Genomic DNA, 27,473 nt, shown 5'->3' with positions numbered 1-27,473 from the left:
CCTCCCTTCCCCACCACTAACTCCGTCCATCTCCCCAGACCATCCATCATCACTCAATTCATCATTAGCCACTCATTGTCAATTTAATCGTTTATTTCACGCATCATCATATCCATCACGTACTATCACCCTCATAAACTCATCTGCCGTACAAATTGCTAATTCTGCACTTCAAACAAATGTACACGCATCTCTTGAGCCTCCTTTCAGTAAGCGAACGGACCAAGTCTAGATTCATGTCATGGCATTCAGAATGGTGTGAAAACACAAACCCGCATCTAAAAATACATTTTCTATTAAAGGCTTACACTTGGCGTACTACGTGAATTCAGTTCGTAGAGAAAGTCAACGGAGCCTAATATTGTCTAAACAAGACTAATTTGTGTGAGACAAGGAGGTTGTCTTAGTAGGATAATAGTCAGAGCCCAGATCCAGGGTTGAACCCAGGCAGACTGATTCTCGCATTTGGGTTTTCAACTCAAGCGGATTATTTCACTTGAGAACTAAACATTTTTAGGAGACGTCATATGAACAGGGGTACGGTACAGATACAGAGTTGTCCCCAGATGTGTTTATTAGATGCTTATTAAAAAAGTAATCTCATAATTCTGACAATTTTCTAGGGTAGTGAAAACATCTGAATTGGTGTAATACTGCTTGCTGGATGTACATCTGTCTCAAAGCACAACGCTGATATCACAACTGCAACATAATTTGGAAGAAAAATGCAAAAACGTGGGAACAATGCAGCAGGTATTGGAAATGAAGGTGATGAGCGCAGTCTGCTGAGCAAGGAAGTAAATGAGTGAACATGCTGCCTGGTTGTGTGCAAGGAACATGACACATTTCATACTCGAGACTTTCCAAAGAGCAACCAAATCACGAGAGTCCATCCTCATTTTGACTCGGGTAAAATGTTCATGTCTCCGTCTCAAGACACCGATGTCTGAACTGCAACATCATCACGAAGCATTCCCTCAAAAGGCAACACGGAGAACAAAAATCTCGTAAACAGGAATGGATTTTTCCAATACATAAATTATGGATGTGTTTCAGTCATCCCAACGCTACTCTTACCCTAAAAATACACACCTACATCACCTTTTACAATACAAAAATCATAAAGAACATTAATGAAAAAAAAAAAATTACCTTTTCAGGGAACTCGCGAAAAGATCTGCTACATGTTGGAATGACTGGCAAGGTGATGTGGAGGCATTGCTGTCGCACTGCAGGGATACCGTGACGCTGTAACGGATGGGCATGACGCAGCCTCCCGGGTGCTTTGTGTTTGATCTCATGGCGCGTGACAATTCATTGACGCGGAAATTCAATTTTGTGAATTGAAATGTGTCCATAATTTGCCAATCGCGTTCATGCCACATTTCGCAAAACCGAACGTTCGTAAAAACGAGGGATACCTAGACTGGAAAATAAGGATCCCAAGAGTAGTCTGTTGAGTAAGGAGGTAAATGACTGAGGAGGGTGCGTGTACGTGGGTCACTTGTGACATCTTTAACACTCACCGACTTCCCAAAGAGCAACAATATCTCAAGACAGGACATCTCAAATTTGACTCTTAGGTAATGGAGACAGAAACCAGCATGAAACAAGATCAAGGTGTAAGAGGATGGAGAAGTTGTGAATGTTGTGTGGGAACAAAAACATGCTTCTATATAGGCAAAGTTAAACGAGGTTGGTGGTGGTTATACGTCAGACTTAGTGGTTTTGCAAGCATGTCATTAATCATTTTTTGCCTACGCTCTGCGCACTCCTTGCGCTGTTTCAGTCGGCGCAGCCGGGCCTTGGCTCGTTGCTGCTCTGGGTGTCGCTCTGGCACCGCTGCTTCGTGCACCCCAACCTCGCTCTGGCTCAAATCCTCCTGCAACGCTCGATGCAGCTCCGATGTCTTCAACTGTCAATGGACACGGTAAAATTACAATTACGTACGCCGAATGGAAGAAATCTTGATTACAGTTACTTGCGTGATCGTACTCGCAAACAGAGTTGGGACAAAGTGTGTTCCTGTCCAAATGAGCAGTGGAGTGGTGCTCAACTCCACTGCCAGAGAATGACTGCTTGGTCTCATTGACACTGTTCAGCCACCACACTGCAGATCACAACAACATATAAACAAGATTCGCCACGAAGTGGCAGTGATGTCACCACGACGCTTCTGCCAGGTTAGGTACACTTTGAGGCCATGTAGAATATCGAAGGCTCGCTGGCAGGTCACAGGACAAACCCAGGTGCCATAGGTAGACTGACTGAGAAGACTGGCAAATGCATCACCTGTGCCCCCTACTATGCCAACTTGCTGCATTTTAACCGCCCGACGCTCTGCTTGTTGTTGTGAACATCACTCGTCTGCCCTCCACTGTTGTTGGCGGTCAACTGTTGCCAACTGCTCAATGGTGTCCCTTGTGAGCCTCCTCCATACTGGCCGATCTTTGCACTGCTGGTACCAGACTACGGCAAGTCTGTTCAGCTCCATATCCTCTACTATCCCCTCTCTAGCCTGTGCCACGGCCGTTTAGCCCCCTCTATCCAGCCAAATAGAAGCTGTTTTGGCATGCAGTGGCTGGGAATATGGGCTACATAACCCACAAATCCTTAAAATATCTGGACACAGATATTTCAAGGATTTGTGAGCTCCTCGCACAATTCAGCCTGGTTAAACCAGCTCACACGTTCCATTAGAGTCCACATTTTGCAAGCACAGAAAAGGGAAGGCATAACTGTGGTTGAGAATACCCGAAGCTTCATGTGGAGCAGACAGGCCAGGTAGCTTCTCCAGTGTTATGCAGCTGGTCTCCACTCTCTTCACAACTGCCCCATTACTCATGCGGGCAGTTGAGGGAGTGGAGTGTTTGATGACACAAAATACCCAGGGAGATGCTTAGTTTGGGTGGGGCTAATGGTAAGCCCCGACCTCTCAGTAGCATGCTCCAGGTTTAGCAGGAGAGCCTCCAACTCCAAGCTGGAGGCCTCCCCATACAACACTAAGTGCTAAAAAGCAATCAACATGCCAAAGCCCCAAAATACATACATTTGAGTGTGATTTTAAAAACATGACTAAACTTTCAAACCTTAAACATTTGCCCAGTCATTTAAATGCGTTTTAATGAACCGATTTAATGTAACACTTATACAGCCACTCCAATCATAACCATTGGACTAATTTAACGAACTCAGCAGCTTCAAAGACACCAAATGTGTAAAAAGCACAGCCTTTGTGCGTATGCAAAAACATAATTGTGCATATGCAAAAACATAATTGTGCATATGCAAAACATAATTGTGCATATGCAAAACATAAGTGTGCATATGCAAACACATAATTGTGCATATGCAAAAAGATAATTGCGCATATCCAAAAACATAATTAAGCATACGCAAAAAACATAATTATGCATAAGCAAAAACGTAATTGTGCATATGCAAAAACATAATTGTGCAGATGCAAAAACATAAATGCGCATATGCACAAACATAACTGTGCATATGCAAAAACATCATTGTTCATATGAGAAACACAAGTGTGCATATGCAAAAAACATAATTGTGCATATGCAAAACATAATTGCACATATGCAAAAACATAGTTGTGCATATGCAAAAACATAATTGTGCATATGCAAAAACATAATTGTGCATATGCAAAAACATGATTGTACATATGCAAAGACATAATTATGCATATGCTAAACATAATTGTGCATATGCAAAACCATAATTGTGCATACGCAACAACATAATTTTGCATATGCTAACATATAATTGTGCGTATTCAAAACCATAAATGTGCATATGCACAAACATAATTGTGCATATGCAAAAACATAATTGTGCATATGCAAAAACATAATTGTGCATCTGCAAAATCAAGACTGCGTGCCTTGTACAGATATTTGCGGCTGGTTAAATGTGCAAATATTGCTTTGCATCTTTCATAACATTTTACTTCAAATACGGACTCATAAACATACCCGTTCCTAGATTTAGAAACTCAGAAATAAATGTTGATTTAATGAACAATTAAATACGAAACTGTGCATCTTAATAGTTGAGACTGAACACGAGTGATCAAATTCATAACACCAAGGCCTCAACTGTTCAATGATTAGAAAACCATAAGCACACCACAGTCACTCACTCGCATGCTCAGACTGTACTTGAAAGGGGGCCGAGTGGTTGTAGTCATGGAATGGTTGAACACTGACCTTTGTAGCCTTAACACTTTGCTTGTGTCTTTCCAGAATAGCTTGCAACTTCTTCACCTCTCCCTGTGATGTACGTCCACAAGCAACAATGAAGGGTCACATTGTGGCATGGCAGAAAGTTATAAAGTGCAGGGATATTGAGGGACAAGGGACATGGTGTAATAAATCTCACTACAAATCACGTGGACATTGGTATAATGGATTCAAGCTTAGTGGTCCTAAAAGTTAAATTATCTTTTTTTAAAGGTATTTTCATAGATATACAGGATGTTTCATAAAGATGGACCCGATTTGAAATCGCCATCTCTGCAACCACGAACCGCCCATGAATGAAACTCTTACCACTTGAAATGGCGGGGCATAGAGTTTCAAATGATTACCACTAGATGCCTCTCCCAGCGCACAAACAGCCCCTAGCCTCAGTCATTCGCGAGACACACTGCCTTAACGTTGGATAGGTCGCACGGGATCCCAAGACTTGGTGCTACACTCTTGGCCCCCACGATCCCCAGACATCACACCCTGCGACTTTCTCTTGTGGGGATACTTCAAAGACCGTGTTTTTGTGCCACCGTTAGCGACGAATCTGGATGACCTCAAAAACAGAATCACGGCAGCGGTGACTTCAGTGGAAGGAGACACTTTGAGAGGCTTTTGGGACGAATTCAACTATCGTCTCGATGTTGTCCGTACAGCAGGTGGAGGGCACATAGAGCATTTATAAAATGGTTAGTAAAACTTGCTAACTCATTAAACCGGTTGTAACTTTTTGTGTAATTGTAGCATGTTGCCATCGTGAAACACTGCTTTGAAATTGGGTCCATCTTTTTGCAACACCCTGTAAATCAATGTGTAACCAATTTGTATACATTTTTTGTTCCTGGGTAGTGTTATTTCCTAATGCTTATGCCTTAACAGTACAGAAAATGGCTATTATTCCCCACAAACTTTGCTTTTGTGACTAGGATAGTGATATTTAGAAATTTACCTATTTTACAGAACATTCCAGATAGATTCAGTGCTGAGTAAACTTGGAGTAACGTCTAGAACATTGTAGAACTATCCAGTAATATAAATAGTAGTATAAATACAGGGGCCTTAAGCCCACCAGTTGAGTTTAGTTCCTGCTGCCTAAGTGGATACATATCTGCATTTTTCTGAGATGACATCAAGAGGCTGCAAGCATCCGGCAGACGCATTTTGCTATGTCTGCGGCCAATTTATCAAGACAAGAGCGAAAAAATACTCTGTGGAAGCATCTGCTAAGATGTACAGGGCTTACAAGGCATATTTCGGCATGCCTGTCGGAGATCAAGACAAACCCTGGGCACCTCATTTCACCTGCGAACAATGCAAAAAAAACTTTGGAAGGTAAGTTGGACAATTGTTCTCGGAATTTTGTTATAAAATTTGTAAAAAAAAAAAAATTGGTAAAAGTTTTTAATTTATAAATGTTTTACAATTTTCAATGTTATTGAAATGTTATCGGAATCGCCTGTAACCAGGATGAGTGGCGCCTCTTCATTGACAGGTCATCCAGGAGCCTCAAAGCCATGCTGCTCCATAACGGTAACAAGTACCCGTTTCTTCTCCTGGCTCACTCAGTGCACCTCAAAGAGGATTACAACAGCATCAAGACCTTGCTGGATGCCTTGAAGTATGATGAGTACGGCTGGGAGGTCATCGGAAACGTCTAAATGGTGGCATTCCTGATGGGTCTCCAAGGCGTTTTTACCAAGTTTCCCTGCTATCTTTGCCTTTGGGACAGCAGGGGCACCAAGGTGCACTACCACAGGCTCGACTGGCCACAGCGGACCGAGTTCTCTGTGGGGAGGAACAACGTCATGTGGGAGCCACTGGTGGACCCCCATGTTGTTTTTTTCTGACTTTTATGTGAACGAAAATACACAAATACGCCTGTTTTCTCATTGAAAATAGGTACATTTCTAAATATCACTGTCCTGGTCACAAAAGCAAAGTTTGTGGGGAATAATAGCCATTTTCTATACGTTTTAGGCATTAGCAATTAGGAAATCACACTTACTACCCAGGAACAAAAATTGTGTTACATAGTGTATTCTATCCCCCGCTGTGCTCATCCTTGTAACGAGTCGGAGCCGATTGTGATGCAGATTGGGCGGAGTGGTCCCTGTGCATGAGAACAGACACCATGCGTGACTGAGGACTGAGTTCTCTAGTCTGCCTAAACTCCTGATGATGAAGCCAATGCCAGACTTGTTATCCATACCAATAAATGCAACCACTTTTATCCAAATCACAGATCTCTTAAATGTTTTCAAATCCAATATGGATCAACTACTGTCCTCAGTCTACAAAGATTGCCCTAAATTTTCTTAAATATTCCATGTGTTCTTGCCCCACGTACCACACCTATCTCTTTTCCCCTGTGCCTATGATGGTTATATTTATATTCTTAAGCGTGATCCTATACAACATACAGATGTTTAACGGTAAATTTTTCCTCACTATATAAAAACTCCTGACAGTAGGCCCACCAACCAGATTGACCAAATTAGTATCAGTAGCAAGTGGCGCAGGTCACTCTCCAGGATGTTAGAACATAACGTGGTGCAGATGCCTATCGCGACCACTACCTTGTCACTGCCACCATCAAGCTCAAGAGGGCCATACCACAAGGACAGCGCCGGAAACAACTGGACAATGCAAAACTCAAGTGCCCGAAGAAGAACAAAGAGTTTGTCATGGTGCTAAAGAACCCTTTAGTGCTATAAATGCCACCACTGAAATGGAGGACGAGCAAAACATGAACAGAAAATGGGATAATATCAAGAACACCTACATTGAAACAGCGCAAAGGGCCCTAGGTTTCAAACAGAAGGGGGCTAAAGAGTGGACAATACCAGACACATGGCAAAAGATTGAAGAGCGAAAACAATCGAAAACAAAGTTACTAAACTCCAAGTCACCAAGGCTCCAGAAACAAGCCAGGATAGCCAAGAGAGACAAGGCCTTTGTTGAAAACTTGGCTCGTGAAGCTGAGAAGGCTGCAGACAATGGAGACCTGAAGCAGTCTACAAGAACACCAAGCATCTCAGTGGCAAAAATTACAACCAATCTGCTCCCATTAGCTACAAATGGAAAAACCTCCCTGACCGAGAAAGTCAGCGAACACATTCCATCAACAGATGATGTCCTTGATATTGACACCAGTCCTCCTGACATGAGGTTAGAGCCGCAATCAAATCTCTGAAAAGTGGCAAGGCATGTGCAATAGATTAAATCCATGCAGAGATTCTGAAAATAGACATTCCCAGAGCTGCCAAGGTTCTGAACGACCTCTTCCATAATATCTGGGCCACAGACAACATCTCTGATGACTGGACTAAAGTTCTCATCATTAAAATAGCAAAGAAAGACAACCTCAAAAATTGCAATAACTGGCGAGGCATCACCTTGCTATCCATTCCCAGCAAGATATTCTGCAGAGTTCTCCTCAACAGAATGGAGACAGCCATTGACACCAGGCTCAGGAAAGGAGCAAAAGAGAAAGAGGATTATGCACCAGATATTTGCACTGCGAAACATAATTGAGCAGTGCTTAGAATGGAACACACCTTTGTTCATAAACTTTATGGATTTAAAGAAAGCCTTCGACAGTGTACATAGGGATACACTTTGGAAGATAATGTACTCCTATAGAATTACATCCAAGATCATAACCATCATAGGAAAATTCTATGAACACTTTGAATGCAGTGTTAATCATGGGCAACGCCCTCTCCAAGTGGTTCCCTGTAGAGCCTGGACTGAGAAAAGGGAGCATCACCTCACTCATCCTCTTGATCCTCACCATAGACTGGATCATGAGCAATACCATATCAGACAAATCCAGAGGCATCCAGTGGACCCTGTTCAATCAGCTGGAGGACCTAGAGACTTTGTCGATGACCTCACTGTCCTTTCCACCTACCACTCCAACCTACAGGAAAAAAACTGATAGGCTTGATAACTATGCCAAGCAAACAGGTCTAAACAGTAACAAAACTCAAGTGATGTGCATCAATGCCACCCCCACGACAGCCGCTGTTAGAAACGGTGACCCCACTGGAGTTTGTGGACGACTTCCCCTACCTGGGTAGCCTCATTAGCAAGGACAGCGGGGCCCATAAAGATATCAAGGCAAGGTTGGGAAAAGCTAGGGGCACCTTCTGTCAACTGCTAACCAAACAGTACAATCTGAAAACAAAAGTCCAAATACACCACAGCAATGTCAAGTCCATCCTGCTATATGGCTCTTAATGCTGGAGGGTCGTGAAAGCAGACATGAAAAAGGTTGAGGCCTTCCACAATGGATGCCTCAGATATATCTGTCGTATATTTTGGCCGAACAAAATATCCAATCGTGAATTGTATTTGAGGACCCGAAGCCGGAATATCACAAAGGAAATAAAACAACAAAGACTGCGATGGCGAGGCCATGTCCTAAGAATGGAATAGAACCGCATCGCTAAAATTGCTCCGAGATGGACGCCTCCGGGAAAAAGAAAACTGAGGAGGCCAAAAACCACCTGGCGAAGAACGGTCAACGAAGAGCTTGGCCAGATGAAACTCTCATAGGGAGAGGCACAGCATGCAGCAAAGGACAGGAACAGATGGCGAGAGCTCATTTTAGCCGTATGTCCCAAAGGGGATGAAAAGTAAGTATAACATCTCCATTGACACCATTCTAATCCATTCCATGTTGTCCTTGTGACAGCCATTAAAGTTCCCCTGCCGTGTAACATCTTGAGCTGATTTTGCATTTCCCCACTTTATAAATCCAAACTGCTGAAAAACCTGATACATCAAGGAAAAGGCAATGCAGTTTACAACATACACGTGGGTATGGATGGTAGGTACAAATAAAAGTTAAAATAGGTAATTTTGGGAAACATTTTTTGACACTGCCACGAAAAAACCCGTTGCTGTATTTACGATAAACTTCCTTCCCACCGTATGTGGCCAACCGTGCTAATCGGAGGTGTGGGAGGACAACAAACTAAACACAAATATTTATAATATATAACAAAAACCCTTGAGAAAATGGTTTATATCTCAATATATGCCCACACACAAGAAATATATGAAAGCTTACAGCATCTTCTTACCAGGAAATATATTATTGATAATAGACGTCGCACAACTTTTGTCAGAGAGAATAACACTTCAGAGTTTTGAACAATTTATCGGTGAAAACCATTTGTACACCATCCTGAACTGGATCACACGAATGCACCCATTTAACAATAATACACATTTACGAAATATCATGCAAAAGTTTGAGTAGGTAGTGATTAGGGACAAAGAACATCCCATATAGATGCCCAACTCCACAAAGGCACATTCACCTCTTCCTGTTGGAGCTTCATGGACGCTTCAATGACCACTTTTTGGTATTCTTCCTGCTTCTCTCTGCAGAAGCAGAACAACATCAAGAAGCGGCAAATGCAATGTTCCCAACTCATGAAAATCAACTCATGAGCAGTAAAGAACGTGCAGAAAAAAAATAACATGCCATGTAGCACCTGTCATGCACTGTGCATTTATACAGTATAGTATTGTGACGAAAGACAACCTTGTGTATAAACAGAATGACAAAAACACACGGAGAAAACAGACTGTCTGGTGACTTATGTCCTGCTGCCTGCAACACAAACCTGAGTACTGTAGCAATGTATCCTGCATCATCCACAAGCAGGGTGCGCAACAAGTGTGGCATTCGACACCCCAGCACTGCCAACAATTGCTAGGAGATAATCGTACATTCTAGAATTTACATTTATCATGGGGGTGCACCAAATAGGATTTTGTACGATTTAGCCAAAACACAAATACTTGATGTTATGAAAATCACGGCATTTAAAAAAAATGCTTCTTAAAATAAGCAAGAGTCCATCTTTCTTGTCTTAGCCCCTCTGTCTCCCTCTTGATGTTTCTCTCTATCTCCACCTTTCTCTGTCTTTCACGAGGTCTCTGTATCAGTCTTTGTCCATGTCTCTCTTTGCATATCTCCTTGTGTCACAAAGACTCTTTGTTTCCCTAACTATGTGCGTCCTCTCTCTGTCTTTGTCCGTCTCAGTGAAACTCTGTCTCCCCCTCTCTTTGTCTCCGTTTGCCTTTATTTCTACATCCGTTTGATTTTGTCCGTCTCTCCGTTGTTCTGTCTGCTGATGTTTATTTGTGTTTTTCTCGCGATCCTTTGAGTTCTTTTTTGAGGTGAAAATTATCTATTCCAAAAATGGCAGAATGTACATCCAGAGCAAAACCACTGCCAACTTCCTGAAAGGTGGCAGCTATTTTATTGACCACAGAATAACAATGCAAGTCAATGGCAGACTGGAATTTTAACTCACAACTCTTCACGTTTAAAGGGACCAGACAGATGGACACAACACCATATATTAAAGCAAAACTTTATCCGAGTTATCAGCAGGTTGTGAGCTCTTAAATACTGATGTGCCTGGTGTTGTAGGCGATAGCACACACACAATCAAGTGCTCTAAAAGGCCGTCTGGGAGACCTAGCCATGGGAGCCAAGGCGCACCAACAGCCACTCCCCGGTGTCTCATTGAGGCCTACAGATATACTGCTTCCTGTGCACCTGGTGTGAACGCTCAGATTACTATTGCTAATTAAATACTTCCAAGGTTAAACGCATGTTGGAAGGCTTAACAGGATCCAGGCATATGCATGATTTTTCTTCCTAGTTTGATTTTGTTTACAAGACATTCATCGTGCACAAAAGAAGTAATGCTGTCACTGTGGCACATGACCCAGGGAGTTGTGAAGAGCTCCAATGGGCACCTCAACTCCAGACGGCTGACGGTACCTGATAGCCAGCTCCAGGTGAGATTTCTCAGCGAGCAATTCAGCCGTGCGTCGCTCCACTTCAAGTGACAGCTGTTTTCCCCGTGCGGCCTGCAATTGCTGCTGCCGCCGAAGCAGTGCTATGTCGAGCGAGGGCAGAAGAGCGAGTGCGTCCGCCGGGTCCTCGATGGAATGTCCACCCGAGCCCAGGGCTTGCTTCACGGTGCTCATCACGTGCTCTGTCTGTCAAAAGTTCACAGAGTACAGAGATGCTGCATGATGACGAGCTGACCCCTGACTTCTAATCTTTACATTTTTGTTCAATGGTTGTGTCACTAACCCAATGGAAACATGGCGGTGGTCTCATAACCCACTGCGTTAGTCAGCCGGATTACAGGTTTTTAGCCATTCATGTTGGTTTTGAGAAGTTTCAAATACTTTTTTTCAAAGAAATACACACGATAGTTCTCATTTAAAAATATACTTCATTGTTTATTATTTATAAATATATCACAATATTTATTTATACTGGAGGAATCCGATGAGCCATCAAGTAATTTTTCACAGATGTCCAGTAGGAACGAGTAAGAACGTTACAACAACAAACAATCCAAAAACACAATAGGAAACACAAAAAAAATCTCCCAACATATACAAATGTAATGAGCGACACGTCTAGAGGGCACTTCTTTATTTATCACACCGGGCACAACACGGGCCAACACTGGTTCTTCTTCACACGGATATATTCTTAGATGCTAAACGTCTCTACGACTACACACAGCCGATCACTCGGCGTGGTCCCATTTGTCTACGCTTGGCTACGCCGTTGGTTGGCGGCGTGACAATGTCGGCGATGGAGACCCCGCAGACGATCTTCCACGTAGTCGGACGACGGAGAGAGATGACGAGTAGTGACGTGGCCAGGACCCAGACCCCACGGACAAGCCCCGAGATCTGGGTCCGCTCCCCCTTATATCCCCCAGGCGTGACTAGGCCCCGCCTCTGGGCACGCCCTCTCGTGGAACCTTCGAGCAGGTTCCCGAAGTATCTCGGCTAACCCCACCTGTTACCTTTGGCCCAGATCCACCTCCTTCACCGATTGGTTGTTACTTCAACAGTGCCCGTACCCGTACTTCCCCTTCCAGGCCAGCAGGTGTCACTGTCATTACACAAATAAAACTAAACCATCCCTATCCTGCCGGGCACAAACAATAGCTCAACCAAGTGGCTTATCATTTGTACTTTTATATGGAATATGAAAATTGTTACAGTATTCTAATAGTATTAAATATTTTCAATGTTGTATGTCACAAAAAAACGTTAATGTTTCTATTGCCAGTAATGGAGAAAATCACCACCGTTTTGGCCATTTTGTAAAGATGTCAATCTAACCCAGTGTCCAGTGGTGTAGTATATACAAAAAAAACACCGCTTAATTTGTTTATGCAATCACTCAGTTTTTGGACATGCAAATCCTCAAAAAATATGTTGCGTGCTGAATATCAGTAAATGTGATTGAGGTTTAAAAATCAACCCCGATGAAGCTTGGAGAGCTGATTTGAGTTCAAAAGAACTCACAAACGAACACCTTGTGAAAGACCCAACACAGACGATCCCTGAGTTTGATCTTCCACAAAGCACGTGGTCCACCCTAAACCGCATCCACTGCACAAACCACAGAAGTAGATGCGGATACCTGATGCATAAATGGAAAATTAAAAACTCTCCAGTGTGCGACTGTGGTCATCCGGAACAGACCGTACAACATATAACGACGCAATGCCCAATCCACAACTATGAAGGAGACATCACAGCGATACACTCCGCTGCTCGTGACGCCGTTATGTGGCTTGACCACCTGAATGTGAAATTGTAGTAGTTGCTCTGCATCTACATCAGCTGTACAAAAAAAGAGGTTTAACAAACTGACTGTGCAAGGGTTGGTGCAAAGTTCTCACCATTTTATCTGTGTCCTGCTGCACCTTTTCTAATGAGGCCACAACATATTCTTTATTCTCCGCCAACTTCTTATGCTGCCGTGCCAATAAAAGATGCTCCTCCTGCGCAGCCACAATGCACAAACGCTTTACACTCACTGTAGGGATGCGAGGCCGCTATAGCCCATTGAACACAAAGCCATCGCACATTAACAGATGCTCGGAAATGCTATCGCATAGCCATACAGGTCTCCATGTTAATATGTGGAGGACTTACATAGTTCCTAATTTATATTTAAGCAAATAAGAAATACCATTGTTGCAGTTAGGTAGAATTCTCACCAGGAGGCCCAGTTGTTTCTGACATATAATTATATTATGCAAATCCTTCACTGGGTCAACATTACTCTTATTAACCACTGTGATCACTCCCAATGCATCATTCTCATGGACTTTACTCCAGGCAACATTATACATTGTACAAGGCAAACACTGTCCAAAGATGTATGGGGATTTCACTTATCCTAGACTGGCCCACAATTTTCCCCGATAAAGGGAAGTTATGGTAGTCTGCATAAAATAATGTCGAGTACAAGGGCACTACCCTCACCTTCAGCTTGCTTAAGAGGTCCAGATGGCGTTTATGCTCCAGGAAGACAAGGTCTGGGGTGCACTGCTTGTAGCCACCCAGTTCCTTCAACATATATTCCACTTCCGCAACACCCCCTGCTTGCATACACACGAGGCACACATCACAGTGCTATTACAGTTGATCATCGATTATCCGGCGTGCCATTATCAGGCTTCTAACATTATCCGGCGGTCCCAAGCCAATCCGGCAAAACCAGCAAAACCGCTCCCAAGGCTGTAACCAGTCTGGCGATCGTCAAACACAATCATGTTGTTGAAACATGAACGTAGTGCGTACAACACCCCATGCAGAGTCAACGGGATTGAAGTGGTAAGTACGGTACCGTAAATACAGTACCTTTTTATAGGATATTTGTGTATATTTGCATGTTTATTTATGCCAATTTCATATAGTAAACAAATGTAAAACACTAAAAACAACACCTAAAACCATGTCATACAAAAATATGCAAAAACAATCTATGTTAAATAATGATCAGTGATTAGCCGGCATTTTTGAAAATCTGACACCCCCCCCCCCCCAGAATATTCGATGATCTACTGTATTATTATTACTACTACTACGCTTGTTTAACCAGGAAAGTCTCACCGAGTCTCAAGACTATTTCCTTGGAGGGTCCTGCCAAGTGTTTTTCAGTCGGGGGGCGATGTTGCTGCTGTGTAATCCCATGAGCAATTTTTTTTTGCATTCAGTCCATAAGCCAAGACCAGCTATTTTAATTGTCAGTAACACCAGATGTGACACAATGAGCGGAGCGCCGGGCGGCTAAAACACAGCAAGTTGGCACAGTAGGGGGACACAGGTAGTGCATCAGCCAATCATCTCAGACAGTCGACAGTCGACCCATGACACTTGGGTCTTCCCCATGACCTCCTGCCAGCGGGCAGGAGGTCATGCACAAAGCCTGGCACAAGCGCCGTGGTGACGTCACCGCCACTTAGTACGGCGAATGGCGGTTGTTGTTGATATGACTTTAATGGTCGTCATTTATTTACGCGATAACCATTTGAAATGAGCGGGTTATTAAATAAGTCACCCTTAAAAGCCATGTAAATACATCGGTACTACTAAAGTTTTGCTGCCTCAGGTAGTACCAATTTCAATGTGTGCTCTGGCCCATCCATCCAGGCACCCTCCATCTTTAGCCAACAGCTCAAGCCTCACCTGTTCAGGCTGGCGTATGAGGAGCTTTGAGCTCTGGCTCAGTGCCTCCGAGATCAAACATTGCGTCCAATTCACAAAATATTTACACATTAGAAATTGCCTTTATAATTATAAATACATTGTGTGTTTTTAGCTGTGGGAGAAAATCGGAGAACCCTGAGGAAACCTATGCAGAACAGGGGGACACAGCATACAAACTCCACATATAGAGGTGTCCCCTGAGTCAGGCGTGAACCCAGGCCTCGCTTCCTCCGAGATACGAGTGTTACCACTGGTCCACCCTACCGCCTATCACTCATTGCCGTCCACTGATGTGCACACAACTATAGTTACATTGCACACAACCATAGAATAAAAACAAGTATAACCCGTAAAAACAAAATTTTTCACTATAAATCCTTTACATGCGTGGCGGCTAGAGTCCTCTCGTCCTCTGGCTTGAGATGGCTGCCACCTATGGGTCAGATTATTGCATGGCAGCATTAAGCAATTGGTAATTAAATATAATATTTTTGTCCTAAAAAGTGTAAAATTTTGGAAAAAAATGTTCACGAACATTAATTGTCACGCACAACGAGTCTGTGTGGAAAATGTCAGCTCGATTGGATCACGGGAAGTGGGTTAAAAAACGACCGAAAGATTTGCATGGTCCTAAGCAAGCAAGCAAGTGAACTTAAAATAAAGGATTTAACAAGTTAACAACTTGAAAGATAAGTCCAGACTGGGTCTGCACTGCTGACTGAATGTTTACCCAATTTACAAATGCTTTTAACTAATTTAAATTCTGATCTTTGCACTGCAGTCTACATTCTCCATATGCAGCCCTCTAGTAAACATAGGCACATGTTGATGCAAAATTGGCCTCAAGGATAGATAAAATTGTGTTCATAACATAATAACCAAGATAATTTCAATCCAATAATAATGCTTACTTTTCAAAGGGATGCTGCAGTTGATGTTTGTTTCAGCATTTGTGTTTATCTGCCCAGTTGTTTGATCTTCCACCTCATGGTTGGGTAAAGAGACGTTTAAACATTGTTCAGCAAACTGCAATGTGTTTTCTACATCTTGGTTGTTCACACCACGTTGGTTGTCATCCATAATTTCACCCGCGATTGCGTTGCTCGTGTTGGCACCATCCAGCTTGTGCATCTCTTCTGCTGTCGCCAGATTTCCTGGCTCCACCTGGGACTGTAATGGCGGATTTTCGTGGGTTTCACAAGCAGCCAGCGATGGCAAATTATTCTGTCTCTCGCCAGGAGCAGCTGTCTGCTCAAGAGGCAGTGCAGGCATTTCCTCCGAGCTTGGGACATCGGTAGGCGGCGTGCGTGGTAGTTGTCTTCCCGTGGGAATCGTGTTGCTCACTAAATTTTCAACTACCTTATTAACTATTTTCATAGGTTCAAGCTTTTTCTCTTTTCCATTTTTATGTTTGTCAGGCCGCGTGGTTTGAGGTTTTGCAGGCATGATGAGCAAGTCACTTTGACCAGCTACTGGCCCTTGTTGATCAATGTCATACTCTTCATAACCAAAGAGCTGAGACGGCAGCGCTGGCAGGATTCCTGGTGCCGGCGTCCGTGGAATCTGTCGGCCGGGGTGCAGCAGGTTTCCAGGCATAGGGTAGTTGATTAGGCGCCGCTTAGAACTCACCATCTCCTCATGCTCCACCGCTTTCCTTTTTCCCACTTTACCATCGTTGAGCTCTTCGGCTACGCACTCAAAAGCATTGACATCCCTCGACACGTCCGAGTTTTCTGAGAAATCCAACTTCTGCTGCGTGGGTTGTCCAGGGGTCGCAAGTGGAGAGCGAGGTAATTCCCGAGTGCCACGGAAAGGAGTACCGAGACTCATAGGAATCCCCTGTATATCAGAAGGCGCAGAATGTGGTATGTTTATTATATTCAAATATTACCGTTTTCATTTACCACTTATGATAATTATAATTCTAACCACAATCCTACTTTATGCATTGCTGCGACATTGCATATTCCACAGATGTAATTGTTTTAATGGTGAAATCACACAAAGTTATATTACACTATTTTAAATGTAGGAGTGGTGCATTCCTGTAATCCAGCATACAAATCTGCTTGCATGTGGTGGATCATGCAGACCTGTGAAACTCCCAAACCTGCTCGATTGCAAGATGGCCAAAGGATGGCAGCACAGCAATCGGTTCATGTACAGGTCTCTCCAGACGCGAGCGTTTCCAAAATGTGTGGATTTTCTAATTGCTTCTCACAAGGAAAAAACTAATGTTGTCCGTTTCCCAATTGTATACCAATTGTGCTGTTTGTGCCATGTCACGAGACAAAAGTATCCATTCAGAACTTTTGCAGAACGCTGCAATGAGCTCATGTTGGAGAACAGCCTCGGGAAGATGATCACAGAAATTGTACGAAGTCCTGTCAAGTCATTTATTTTATTCACACTAAGGGTGCTGCAATTTACCACATGCCCTGCGAGAGATATGTTCACCACATGTATGTATATATGTATGTTGAACTTTTTTCACACTGTACGTAGCCAACCATGGTAATCAGAGGTGCGAGGGAAAATCAGAGGTGCGGGAGGAAATAGGAGATGGGGGGGAATTCAGAGATGTGGAGGGAAATCGGAGGTGCAGGGAAAAGCGGAGGTGTAGTGAAAAGGCTATTTATTATTATCAAGAGGCGGAACTTTGCCAAATTTATTTAAAACTGAATATATTGTAATGATTGTTGTGCAGTCATTGGTGACCGGGCTCGACCATCAACTCGCTCCACATGAAAAAAGTTTAATCGCGGGTGGCTGAAAACCAATTTTCAAACCTACTCGAGTCACCCAGACACTTCAGGTAAATGGTATTTAAAAGAAAATTGCCAAAATACAAATGCTGGACCCACATGAGAACTTGAAATTCAATGGATTTTTTTTATATCATCAGAAATGAATGATGCCCATATAAGCAAATGGCTGAAGGTGCTCACCAAACCCTGAACCATCTTGCTGACCACACATCGCCACTCTCCTACTTGACATCTCTCCTCAATCGGTCTCTCTAGGCTGGAGTTTTTCCCAATCTCTTGACCTCACATATCATCACCATGCTCAAATTTTCAATTTGTATATTCGGTCTGGTCACTGAAAACCCCAAAATCAAGTTCATTACTCTTTGGCCAGCATATTATTTGTCAAAATTACATGTACCATGGTGAGGCATAATGAGTGCAGATTGTGTCCCTATGCTCACTCGGTGCCACAAAACCAATGCTGCCTAAGTTAGCGAGTTATTAAATCCTGTGGTTATGAAATACAAGGACATTTGCATTCCTCACTCACATCTCGTAGCTTGTGCCCCTGGCCTGGGGTCAGGCCCTGGGTCTCAGATGGCGGCACGTTCTCCATCGGCACACTCCCACTTGATTCGCTCATCCCTGCCTACACCACATCAATCTGCGGGGGATGAAACCAAACAGTACATGTTATCAACATTTGAAGGTAACAGGATTGAAAGCCAGGATCTGCTGAGGAAACAATTCCTGGGTGATAGTTTCAGAGCTGCAGTAACCAGTAGGGATACACTATCCCTTTTTACTGTATGGTTGCATACTGAATACCTTATCTTGGTATTTTTTACATCCAAATGTAAAGCCGAGCATAGTAATATCTGTGCTATCTGGAATTTGGATATATCATGCCCTAAAACAAACCCAACCCTGATGCATACGGCCCCTCATACACACAGCCCAAATACACACACAGGCCTGACACGCAAACAGCCCTGACACACACAGCCCCAACACAGGTATGACACAGACAGCCCTGTAACAGACACGGCCGACACACACACAGCCCTGATAGACACACGACCCTAACAGCCTTGACACACAAACAGCTGATACGCACAGAAAACTGCGATGCCGTGTTGCAAGGAACTGGCACCCATATCCGGCAGGGAGATATGGGTGCCATTTGGAGCGCCGTGGTGGCGAGATGTTAACTACCTCGCCTGCTATACAGGAGGTCGTGAGTTCGATCCCGACCCTGACCGCCTGTATACAGTATTTGGAGTTTGCATGTCTCTCTCTCCCCGTGGTCGCGTGGATTTTTCTCCGGGTTTCCCCTCCACATTTAGAAGCAACATCACTGCTATAAAGTTCATTAGGCAGTTTCACCACCATGGAAGCATGACAAGACACTGAATATCGAAACGCATCCAGTTTGTCTTGTGTTGAACCAATGCGGCTGTTGTCAAAGACTCCTGGTGTGGGCGTGTGACTTAATAAATGCGTAATAGAAATACTTGTGGACTGGGTATTTTACAATTCCGGTGCAGAGGGCAGTCTTAGCCAACAGTGCTATTTGCACCGCAAGATTAGCACGGTTGACCACGTACGGCGTGAAATAAGTTCAACGTACATACATTGTAAAGTAAGAATAAGTTGTACCCTTTCTGGCAAGAGGTGTTAAGATGTTCAAACACCAAAATAGAAACCTTTTTGCAAGGAATCAAGTCTGCATCAACCACACACAGTACTCGTGGTGAACATGCAAACAAAAAATGTCCCAATTTGTAGCCGTTCACCCCGAACTATAAACGCTGATTGTGCTTTGTTTTTTGTACTGTTCGCCCTTTGGCGATCTCTGGTGGTCTCTGCTGCAGGATAATCAGTTTCAAAGACAATGCATGTTACATTATTATCAGAGCATGGTTCGTGTGCATGTTCACGGCAAGTAGCGTGTGTGGTTCACGAAGTACTTCATTCATAGCCAAAGGTTTCTATTTGGCGTTTGAACATCTTAACACCTCCAGAGAGAGGTTAAAACCTCTTCTTATTGTGTTAATACTTTGCTACTGGCAAATAGGTCCCATTATGTTAACGTACGTGTCAGTGTACGCGTGATCATTTCCGCCCTCGTCACTTTTCAAATAAAAAAAATGTTGGCGCCAAAACTTTACGGCTCGCGGCCCTCCGAGACGCCGACTCAAACCACCCGGAGCCGACTGCTCCACTCGGCAGCGGACACCGCACGCCATGTGCAGAGAGAGAGAGAACGCGAGAAAGGCAACGCGGCGCTGTTTACCGGGAGGTCCACGAAGGGCCTCCTCGTGCCTGGCAAGGTGGCTGAGGCGGCGGCCGCGTTGGTGACGGCAGATTCGTCCGCGCCGCCACCCGATTCACGACGACGACAACAACAACAACTTGAGGACGATTCACGTCGAGGACGATTCACGTTGAGCTCGCGGAAGGGGCTTTGCCGCGCACGGCCCCGCTGATGAGGCCCCCTGCGGTCTGGGGCTGCTGCGTTGTGGATCCACGCTCCTCCCAACCGCATCATAAAGATTGCGAGTCGATCCAAATGAAATCGGGAATCGAATCGATTCCCGGTTTCGTTTACCGTACAGCGAGGTTTCCTGATCGATTCGATTTTTGTTATCGGGCGGTGAATCGACAGCCGACCATCGATTCTAAAACTTGGGATATCAATTCCATTCTAGATTTGAAGCTTTCGTGACTGCAAGGATTCATACTCTTAGTTCTTTCGGTAAAGTCACGTAGGTGAAAAATTAAATTAAAATTAATAAAAATAAAACAATAAAAATCACGACGTTTCGGAGGCAACACAAGTCTCCGTCATCAGGTGGGACCGTCACAGCCAGATTTGCTGCATCAAGTGAGGGAGGGATTCAAGGTGTAAGCTCTTAAGTACCAGTTAAGGGGGGAGGGAGGGGAGGGGCTTATCAGAATGTGGTAGCCAATGAATGGAACGTATCGGGAGGGGGGGGCGGGGCTAACAGAGGGACGGGGTACTCGTGGTCAACGACATGTTTGTGCGCAAGTCACTGTGGATGTACATAATAGAAAATGAACGAAAGTGCCTATGTTTATACCAGTGTTGGCTGACAATAAAGAGAGTACTGTTAAACGTTAGGGATGTAAACACTCGGTAAAGTAAAATAGTGCCTGTCAGATAAGATGGTCCAAATATGTGTAATTAAATCTTTTTTGCATGGTTGATAACATCTTTCCAATGATTACTAAGTTTGTACCCATCATCACGGTTGAAATTATGTCTGTGTTTGTATATCTGAATGGCTTCGTGTACAAACCTTTGATGGTAGCCAGAGGGTTTCAACCGTGACGTCACGCGATTTTGGGCGATTTTTGCCCCACCCCCCTCGTCACACGGCGTCACAAAAAGTCAGACCCCCCTCAAATAAGATGTCATAAAGCTCTGCCCCCCCCCCCAAAACCATAATTCCATTTTGAAAATAAAACATGCTTCAAATCGCTTTAAACTATTGTCATTGTAGTGCGTATTTAATGTGGCGCTGCACTCTGATGTTGCAGGATAAAACACGGATTAAAAAGGAGGCGTTGGAAGGCTGAAATTTAGCATAACATTCACTTGAAATATTCAACGTCTAACTAAAACTGTAGATGTTCAGAATATTATATTGAAATTCTATTATAATTATGAAATATTAAAATTAATTATAACTAAAAAAAAAATACTTGAAACTTTGTAGGAGAACGAAGCCAAATGGAGAGTACAATTATAACAATCACAAATTCATTTCACAGAATGAAAAGCCCTGGTAGAACCATTAAAATAATTTTTTTTTATAACAATCATTCAAAATTTTTACAAAATGTATGCTTCTCCATTCTCCCATGGAGAAGCAAAATGCTCTTTCATGGAATAAATAAAAGGTGACCTTAGTGAATTTAAGTAATCAAATAGTTAATAATGAAAATTAATCAAAATGAGTGTTGTTATAACAATTCCATTGTTTATATTTATTTAAAGTTGCGCATTTTGATGTGACGTCACATTTCTAAACCCCCCCCTCGTCACACATCGTCACAAATGTCTGACCCCCCTCCCCCCCATAGGTGTGACGTCATTTATGGACGGCCCCTAAGATACAAAACATTGTTTAGTTTCATTTGAAAAACTTTTTAAAGCAATTTGTTTACTTTCCTATACTTTGCACTATATCGTGTTGTTTTGTATTCATATTCTTGGTTCTTTTGGTAAAGTCACGCAGAAGGAAAATAATAAAATAAAACCATAAAATTCTCACGACGATTCGATTGCAACACGAGCAATCATCATCAGGTGCGAAAACCACAGCAAGACATTTTGAAAAAAGTGGCGGTTTTTTCTTAACGTCAGCTCCACGGACAGCAACTAGCGGTTAAGAAAAAACCGCCACTTTTTTTCAAATTTTCTTAATGTAATTTTCACACCTGATGATGATTGCTTGTGTTGCAATCGAAACGTCGTGAGAATTGTATTTTTTATGTTTTTATTATTTTATTGTTTCCCTTCTACGAGACTTTACCGAAAGAACCAAGAATATGAATCCCTGCAGTCACGAAAGCTTTACATCAAAACGTGTCCGTGCTGTATTAATCCATCAGCAATGCATTGGACGACCAAACAATGGGTTTGTTTCAATATCTGCGCATGATATCGGAGTCGAGAGTTGACCGCCACTCAACAATGCCGCTTGATGTATTCACGCCGACGAGGTCAAGGGTTCGATCCCGACCCTGGCGCCTGCTGTATATTCGGAGTGTCTCCCTCCGGGTCTTCCCCTCCACATTTAGAATCAACGTGCCTTTAGATTGCAGTTTTTAGGCTATTTTTCCGCTATACATTTCCACACGATAAGCCACTTTGTTGAGCTATCATTTGTGGTCAAGTCGCTTCTAGAAAAATGAGCCACTCGCTCAGTGGGCCTTACCTGCTAAGGGGCCGTCCATAAATGACGTCACGCGATTTTGGCCGATTTTTAACCCCCCCTCACCCCTCGTCACACGGCGTCACAAAAACTCAGACCCCCCTCAAATGTGATGTCACAAAGCTCTGCCCCCCCCCCCCCAAAACCAGAATTCCATTTTGAAAATAAAACATGCTTCAAATCGCTTTAAACTATTGTCATTGTAGTGCGTATTTAATGTGGCGCTGCACTCTGATGTTGCAGGATAAAACACGGATTAAAAAGGAGGCGTTGGAAAGCTGAAATTTAGCATAAAATTCACTTGAAAATATTCAACGTCTAACTAAAACTGCAGATGTTCAGAATATTATATTGAAATTCTATTATAATTATAAAATATTAAAATTTATTATAACTATAAAAAATACTTGAAACTTTGTAGGAGAACGAAGCCAAATGGATAGTACAATTATAACAATCACAAATTCATTTCACAGAATGAAAAGCCCTGGTAGAACCATTAAAATATTTTTTTTTAATAACAATCATTCAAAATTTTTACAAAATGTATGCTTCTCCATTCTCCCATTGAGAAGCAAAATGCTCTTTCATGGAATAAATAAAAGGTGACCTTAGTGAATTTAAATAATCAAATAGTTAATAATGAAAATTAATCAAAATGAGTGTTGTTATAACAATTCCATTGTTTATATTTATTTAAAGTTGCGCATTTTGATGTGACGTCACATTTCTAAACCCCCCCCTCGTCACACATCGTCACAAATGTCTGACCCCCCTCCCCCCCATAGGTGTGACGTCATTTATGGACGGCCCCTAAGATACAAAAAATTGTTTAGTTTCATTTGAAAAACTTTTTAAAGCAATTTGTTTACTTTCCTATACTTTGCACTATATCGTGTTGTTTTGCATTCATATTCTTGGTTCTTTTGGTAAAGTCACGCAGAAGGAAAATAATAAAATAAAACCATAAAATTCTCACGACGATTCGATTGCAACACGAGCAATCATCATCAGGTGCGAAAACCACAGCAAGACATTTTGAAAAAAGTGGCGGTTTTTTCTTAACGTCAGCTCCACGGACAGCAACTAGCGGTTAAGAAAAAACCGCCACTTTTTTTCAAATTTTCTTAATGTAATTTTCACACCTGATGATGATTGCTTGTGTTGCAATCGAAACGTCGTGAGAATTGTATTTTTTATGTTTTTATTATTTTATTGTTTCCCTTCTACGAGACTTTACCGAAAGAACCAAGAATATGAATCCCTGCAGTCACGAAAGCTTTACATCAAAACGTGTCCGTGCTGTATTAATCCATCAGCAATGCATTGGACGACCAAACAATGGGTTTGTTTCAATATCTGCGCATGATATCGGAGTCGAGAGTTGACCGCCACTCAACAATGCCGCTTGATGTATTCACGCCGACGAGGTCAAGGGTTCGATCCCGACCCTGGCGCCTGCTGTATATTCGGAGTGTCTCCCTCCGGGTCTTCCCCTCCACATTTAGAATCAACGTGCCTTTAGATTGCAGTTTTTAGGCTATTTTTCCGCTATACATTTCCACACGATAAGCCACTTTGTTGAGCTATCATTTGTGGTCAAGTCGCTTCTAGAAAAATGAGCCACTCGCTCAGTGGGCCTTACCTGCTAAGGGGCCGTCCATAAATGACGTCACGCGATTTTGGCCGATTTTTAACCCCCCCTCACCCCTCGTCACACGGCGTCACAAAAACTCAGACCCCCCTCAAATGTGATGTCACAAAGCTCTGCCCCCCCCCCCAAAACCAGAATTCCATTTTGAAAATAAAACATGCTTCAAATCGCTTTAAACTATTGTCATTGTAGTGCGTATTTAATGTGGCGCTGCACTCTGATGTTGCAGGATAAAACACGGATTAAAAAGGAGGCGTTGGAAAGCTGAAATTTAGCATAAAATTCACTTGAAAATATTCAACGTCTAACTAAAACTGCAGATGTTCAGAATATTATATTGAAATTCTATTATAATTATAAAATATAAAAATTTATTATAACTATAAAAAATACTTGAAACTTTGTAGGAGAACGAAGCCAAATGGAGAGTACAATTATAACAATCACAAATTCATTTCACAGAATGAAAAGCCCTGGTAGAACCATTAAAATATTTTTTTTTAATAACAATCATTCAAAATTTTTACAAAATGTATGCTTCTCCATTCTCCCATGGAGAAGCAAAATGCTCTTTCATGGAATAAATAAAAGGTGACCTTAGTGAATTTAAGTAATCAAATAGTTAATAATGAAAATTAATCAAAATGAGTGTTGTTATAACAATTCCATTGTTTATATTTATTTAAAGTTGCGCATTTTGATGTGACGTCACATTTCTAAACCCCCCCCTCGTCACACATCGTCACAAATGTCTGACCCCCCTCCCCCCCATAGGTGTGACGTCATTTATGGACGGCCCCTAAGATACAAAAAATTGTTTAGTTTCATTTAAAAAACTTTTTAAAGCAATTTGTTTACCTTTCCTATACTTTGCACTATATCGTGTTGTTTTGTATTCATATTCTTGGTTCTTTTGGTAAAATCACGTAGAAGGAAAATAATAAAATAAAACCATAAAATTCTCACGACGATTCGATTGCAACACGAGCAATCATCATCAGGTGTGAAACCACAGCAAGAAATTTTGAAAAAAGTGGCGGTTTTTTTTTAACGTCAGCACCACGGACAGCAACTAGCGGTTAAGAAAAAACCGCCACTTTTTTTCAAATTTTCTTACTGTAGTTTTCACACCTGATGATGATTGCTTGTGTTGCAATCGAAATGTGATAATTTTCTTGTTATATATTTTTTATTTTATTATTTCCCTTCTACATGACTTTACCGAAAGAACCAAGAATATGAATCCCTGCAGTCACGAAAGCTTTAAATCGAAATTGTTTTGTATTGTTTGTTGTTGTAACGTTCTGATCCGCCCCTACTGGATATCTGTGAAAAAGAGCTTAATAGCTCATCGGATTCCTCCAGTGTAAATACTGATTCTGGTTTTGTGTTGAGAACTGTGCAGTGAAATCTCGGTAGGCCGAACGCACGTAGGCCAGCACTGGGTCCAGAAGTCCGGATATCAGCTTAGGGGTCGGCAACCTGCCGGTTCTTTAAGGACTACATTGTGGCTCTTGAAATATTGAGGGTTTTTGTTTACGAATTATTTCGGTTGCCGACCCCTGACCATGGGTGTACAGTTTACCATGGGAGTCAAATGTATAATTTGGAGCCCAGTTTACCATGGGAGTCAAATGTATCATTTGGAGTCAAATGTATCATTTGGAGTCCAGTTTACCATGGGAGTCCAGTTTACCATGGGAGTCCAGTTTACCATGGAAGTCCATTTTCCATGGGAGTTCAGTTTACCATGGAAGTCCAGTTGACCATGGGAGTCCAGTATACCATGGGAGTCTAGTTTACCATGGATGTCCAGGTTACCATGGGAGTCTAGTTTACCATGCGGCTCTTTAAGGACTGCTTCGTCACGTTATTTATTCAGGACCACTGTCTCGTTTTCACCACGTGCATTGCGGCTCTTCAAATAGAGGTTTTTATTTTATATACCTACGTGACTTTGCCGAAAGAACCAAAGAGAATGGAAGATTGGAGCGGTTGTTTTTACCGAATTCGAAAAAAAGGTGTTATTTTGGTTGCCGACTCCTGGGGCTGTCTGCTCCAACAATGAGAACCTTAGCGATACACTGCAATTATAATAATCATAATGCGAATTCCATCCTAGGATCCCAATGCGCAATGCATGCTGACAACCCCTCTCCCCCACGGGTTCTCAAACTGCAGTCCTCGCGACCCACGACCACGCTCCACGTCGTCCCACGTTTACCAATTCGCTCACCATTCAAATGAACTCGATCCATGCTGCACGCGCCCGATGATTGTTAAACCCGTCCCATGTGACGTGCTGAGCAATCTGTGAAACTCCTGAACGTGTGAAAAAGAGCTTCATAGCTCATCAGATTTCTGCAGTATATTCTGATTTTGAAATATGAATTAATGGTCTGCGTCACGTGGAACATGTGCAGACAACAGCCGTCATTCGTCACTAAGTGTCGGTGACGTCACGACGGATATTGTACCAGACTAGGTGCACTTTGAGGCCACGTGAAGTGTTGAAGGATCACTAGCAGGTCACGGGACAGACCCAGGTGCCATGGGTTGACCGAGATGACTGGCAGATACACCACTGTACCAACTTGCCGCATTTTAGCTGCCCTTTGTTTTCTCTCCCCTCGCCGTTGTTGGAAGATGATTGCCTCCCTACTGCCCAGTAGCGTCCTCCACGAGCCTTCTCCAGAGGCTGATCTTGACACCGCTGGTGCCAGTCATTAGCAAATCCACTCAGCTCCACATCCTTCTGTACCACATCCGTCCATCTCTTCTCGAGCCTGTGCCGCACCCGCTTAGCCCCCTCTATCCAGCCAAACAGAAGGTGCTTGGGCATCGGTAGCTGGGCATGCGGGCTACGTGACCCGCCAACGCATCCTTGCCTGCCGGAGGAAATCACTGATGTGACTTGTGTCCAGATATTTCAAGGATTTGTGAGCTCCTCACAGAATCCATCCTGGTGAGACCCTGGATAGATCATATGCAGGCCAGCCGGAATGTTTCTAACCAGCGCAGATGTTCCATTCGAGGGGTCCTAGTTTCTCAAGGAGAGAGAAGGGAGGACACAACACACGAGGTGGCCAGCACCACGCTCCAGCCACCTGCGACGCACGCACTCAATCTGCACGAGCTCTCTTAACGCAACGCTAATTTGATTGGATTGATTAGTGCGCACGTCACGTGGAATGAGTTTAACAATCACGGGGCGTTGCCAGCATGGAACGAGTTGACTTGAATGGCCAGCAAATTGGTATAAGTGGAAAGACGGAGT

At 43.0% G+C, this 27,473-nt stretch overlaps 2 protein-coding genes across 4 annotated transcripts in view; both read right to left on the bottom strand.

Moving 5' to 3' along the window:
• LOC144933209 (voltage-dependent N-type calcium channel subunit alpha-1B-like) overlaps positions 1–27,473 on the bottom strand; it is a 233,958-nt gene that overhangs the window by 23,303 nt on the left and 183,182 nt on the right. The window lies entirely within an intron of this gene.
• LOC144933207 (uncharacterized) lies at positions 107–20,691 on the bottom strand. Of its 3 annotated transcripts, none has more exons than XM_078857851.1 (9): positions 19,875–20,691; positions 18,129–18,242; positions 15,740–16,667; positions 13,602–13,720; positions 13,013–13,114; positions 11,074–11,294; positions 9,593–9,656; positions 4,224–4,286; positions 107–1,915 (listed from the first exon to the last, which is right to left on the bottom strand). In XM_078857851.1, exons 2-9 carry the CDS (start codon positions 18,219–18,221, stop codon positions 1,673–1,675), a joined length of 1,833 nt encoding a protein of 610 aa, XP_078713977.1. In that variant the 5' UTR covers positions 18,222–18,242; positions 19,875–20,691; the 3' UTR covers positions 107–1,672. The 3 variants fall into 3 exon arrangements, with proteins under 3 accessions (XP_078713977.1, XP_078713978.1, XP_078713979.1); XM_078857852.1 differs by having other exon boundaries at positions 13,602–13,717; XM_078857853.1 differs by lacking the exon at positions 13,013–13,114.

This window comes from Lampetra fluviatilis, chromosome 6, assembly GCF_964198595.1.
Source record: "Lampetra fluviatilis chromosome 6, kcLamFluv1.1, whole genome shotgun sequence".
Classification (NCBI taxonomy): Eukaryota; Metazoa; Chordata; class Hyperoartia; order Petromyzontiformes; family Petromyzontidae; genus Lampetra; species Lampetra fluviatilis.
The sequence above is the reverse complement of the archived record's forward strand: the minus strand, read 5'-3'. Positions and strand labels throughout refer to the sequence as shown.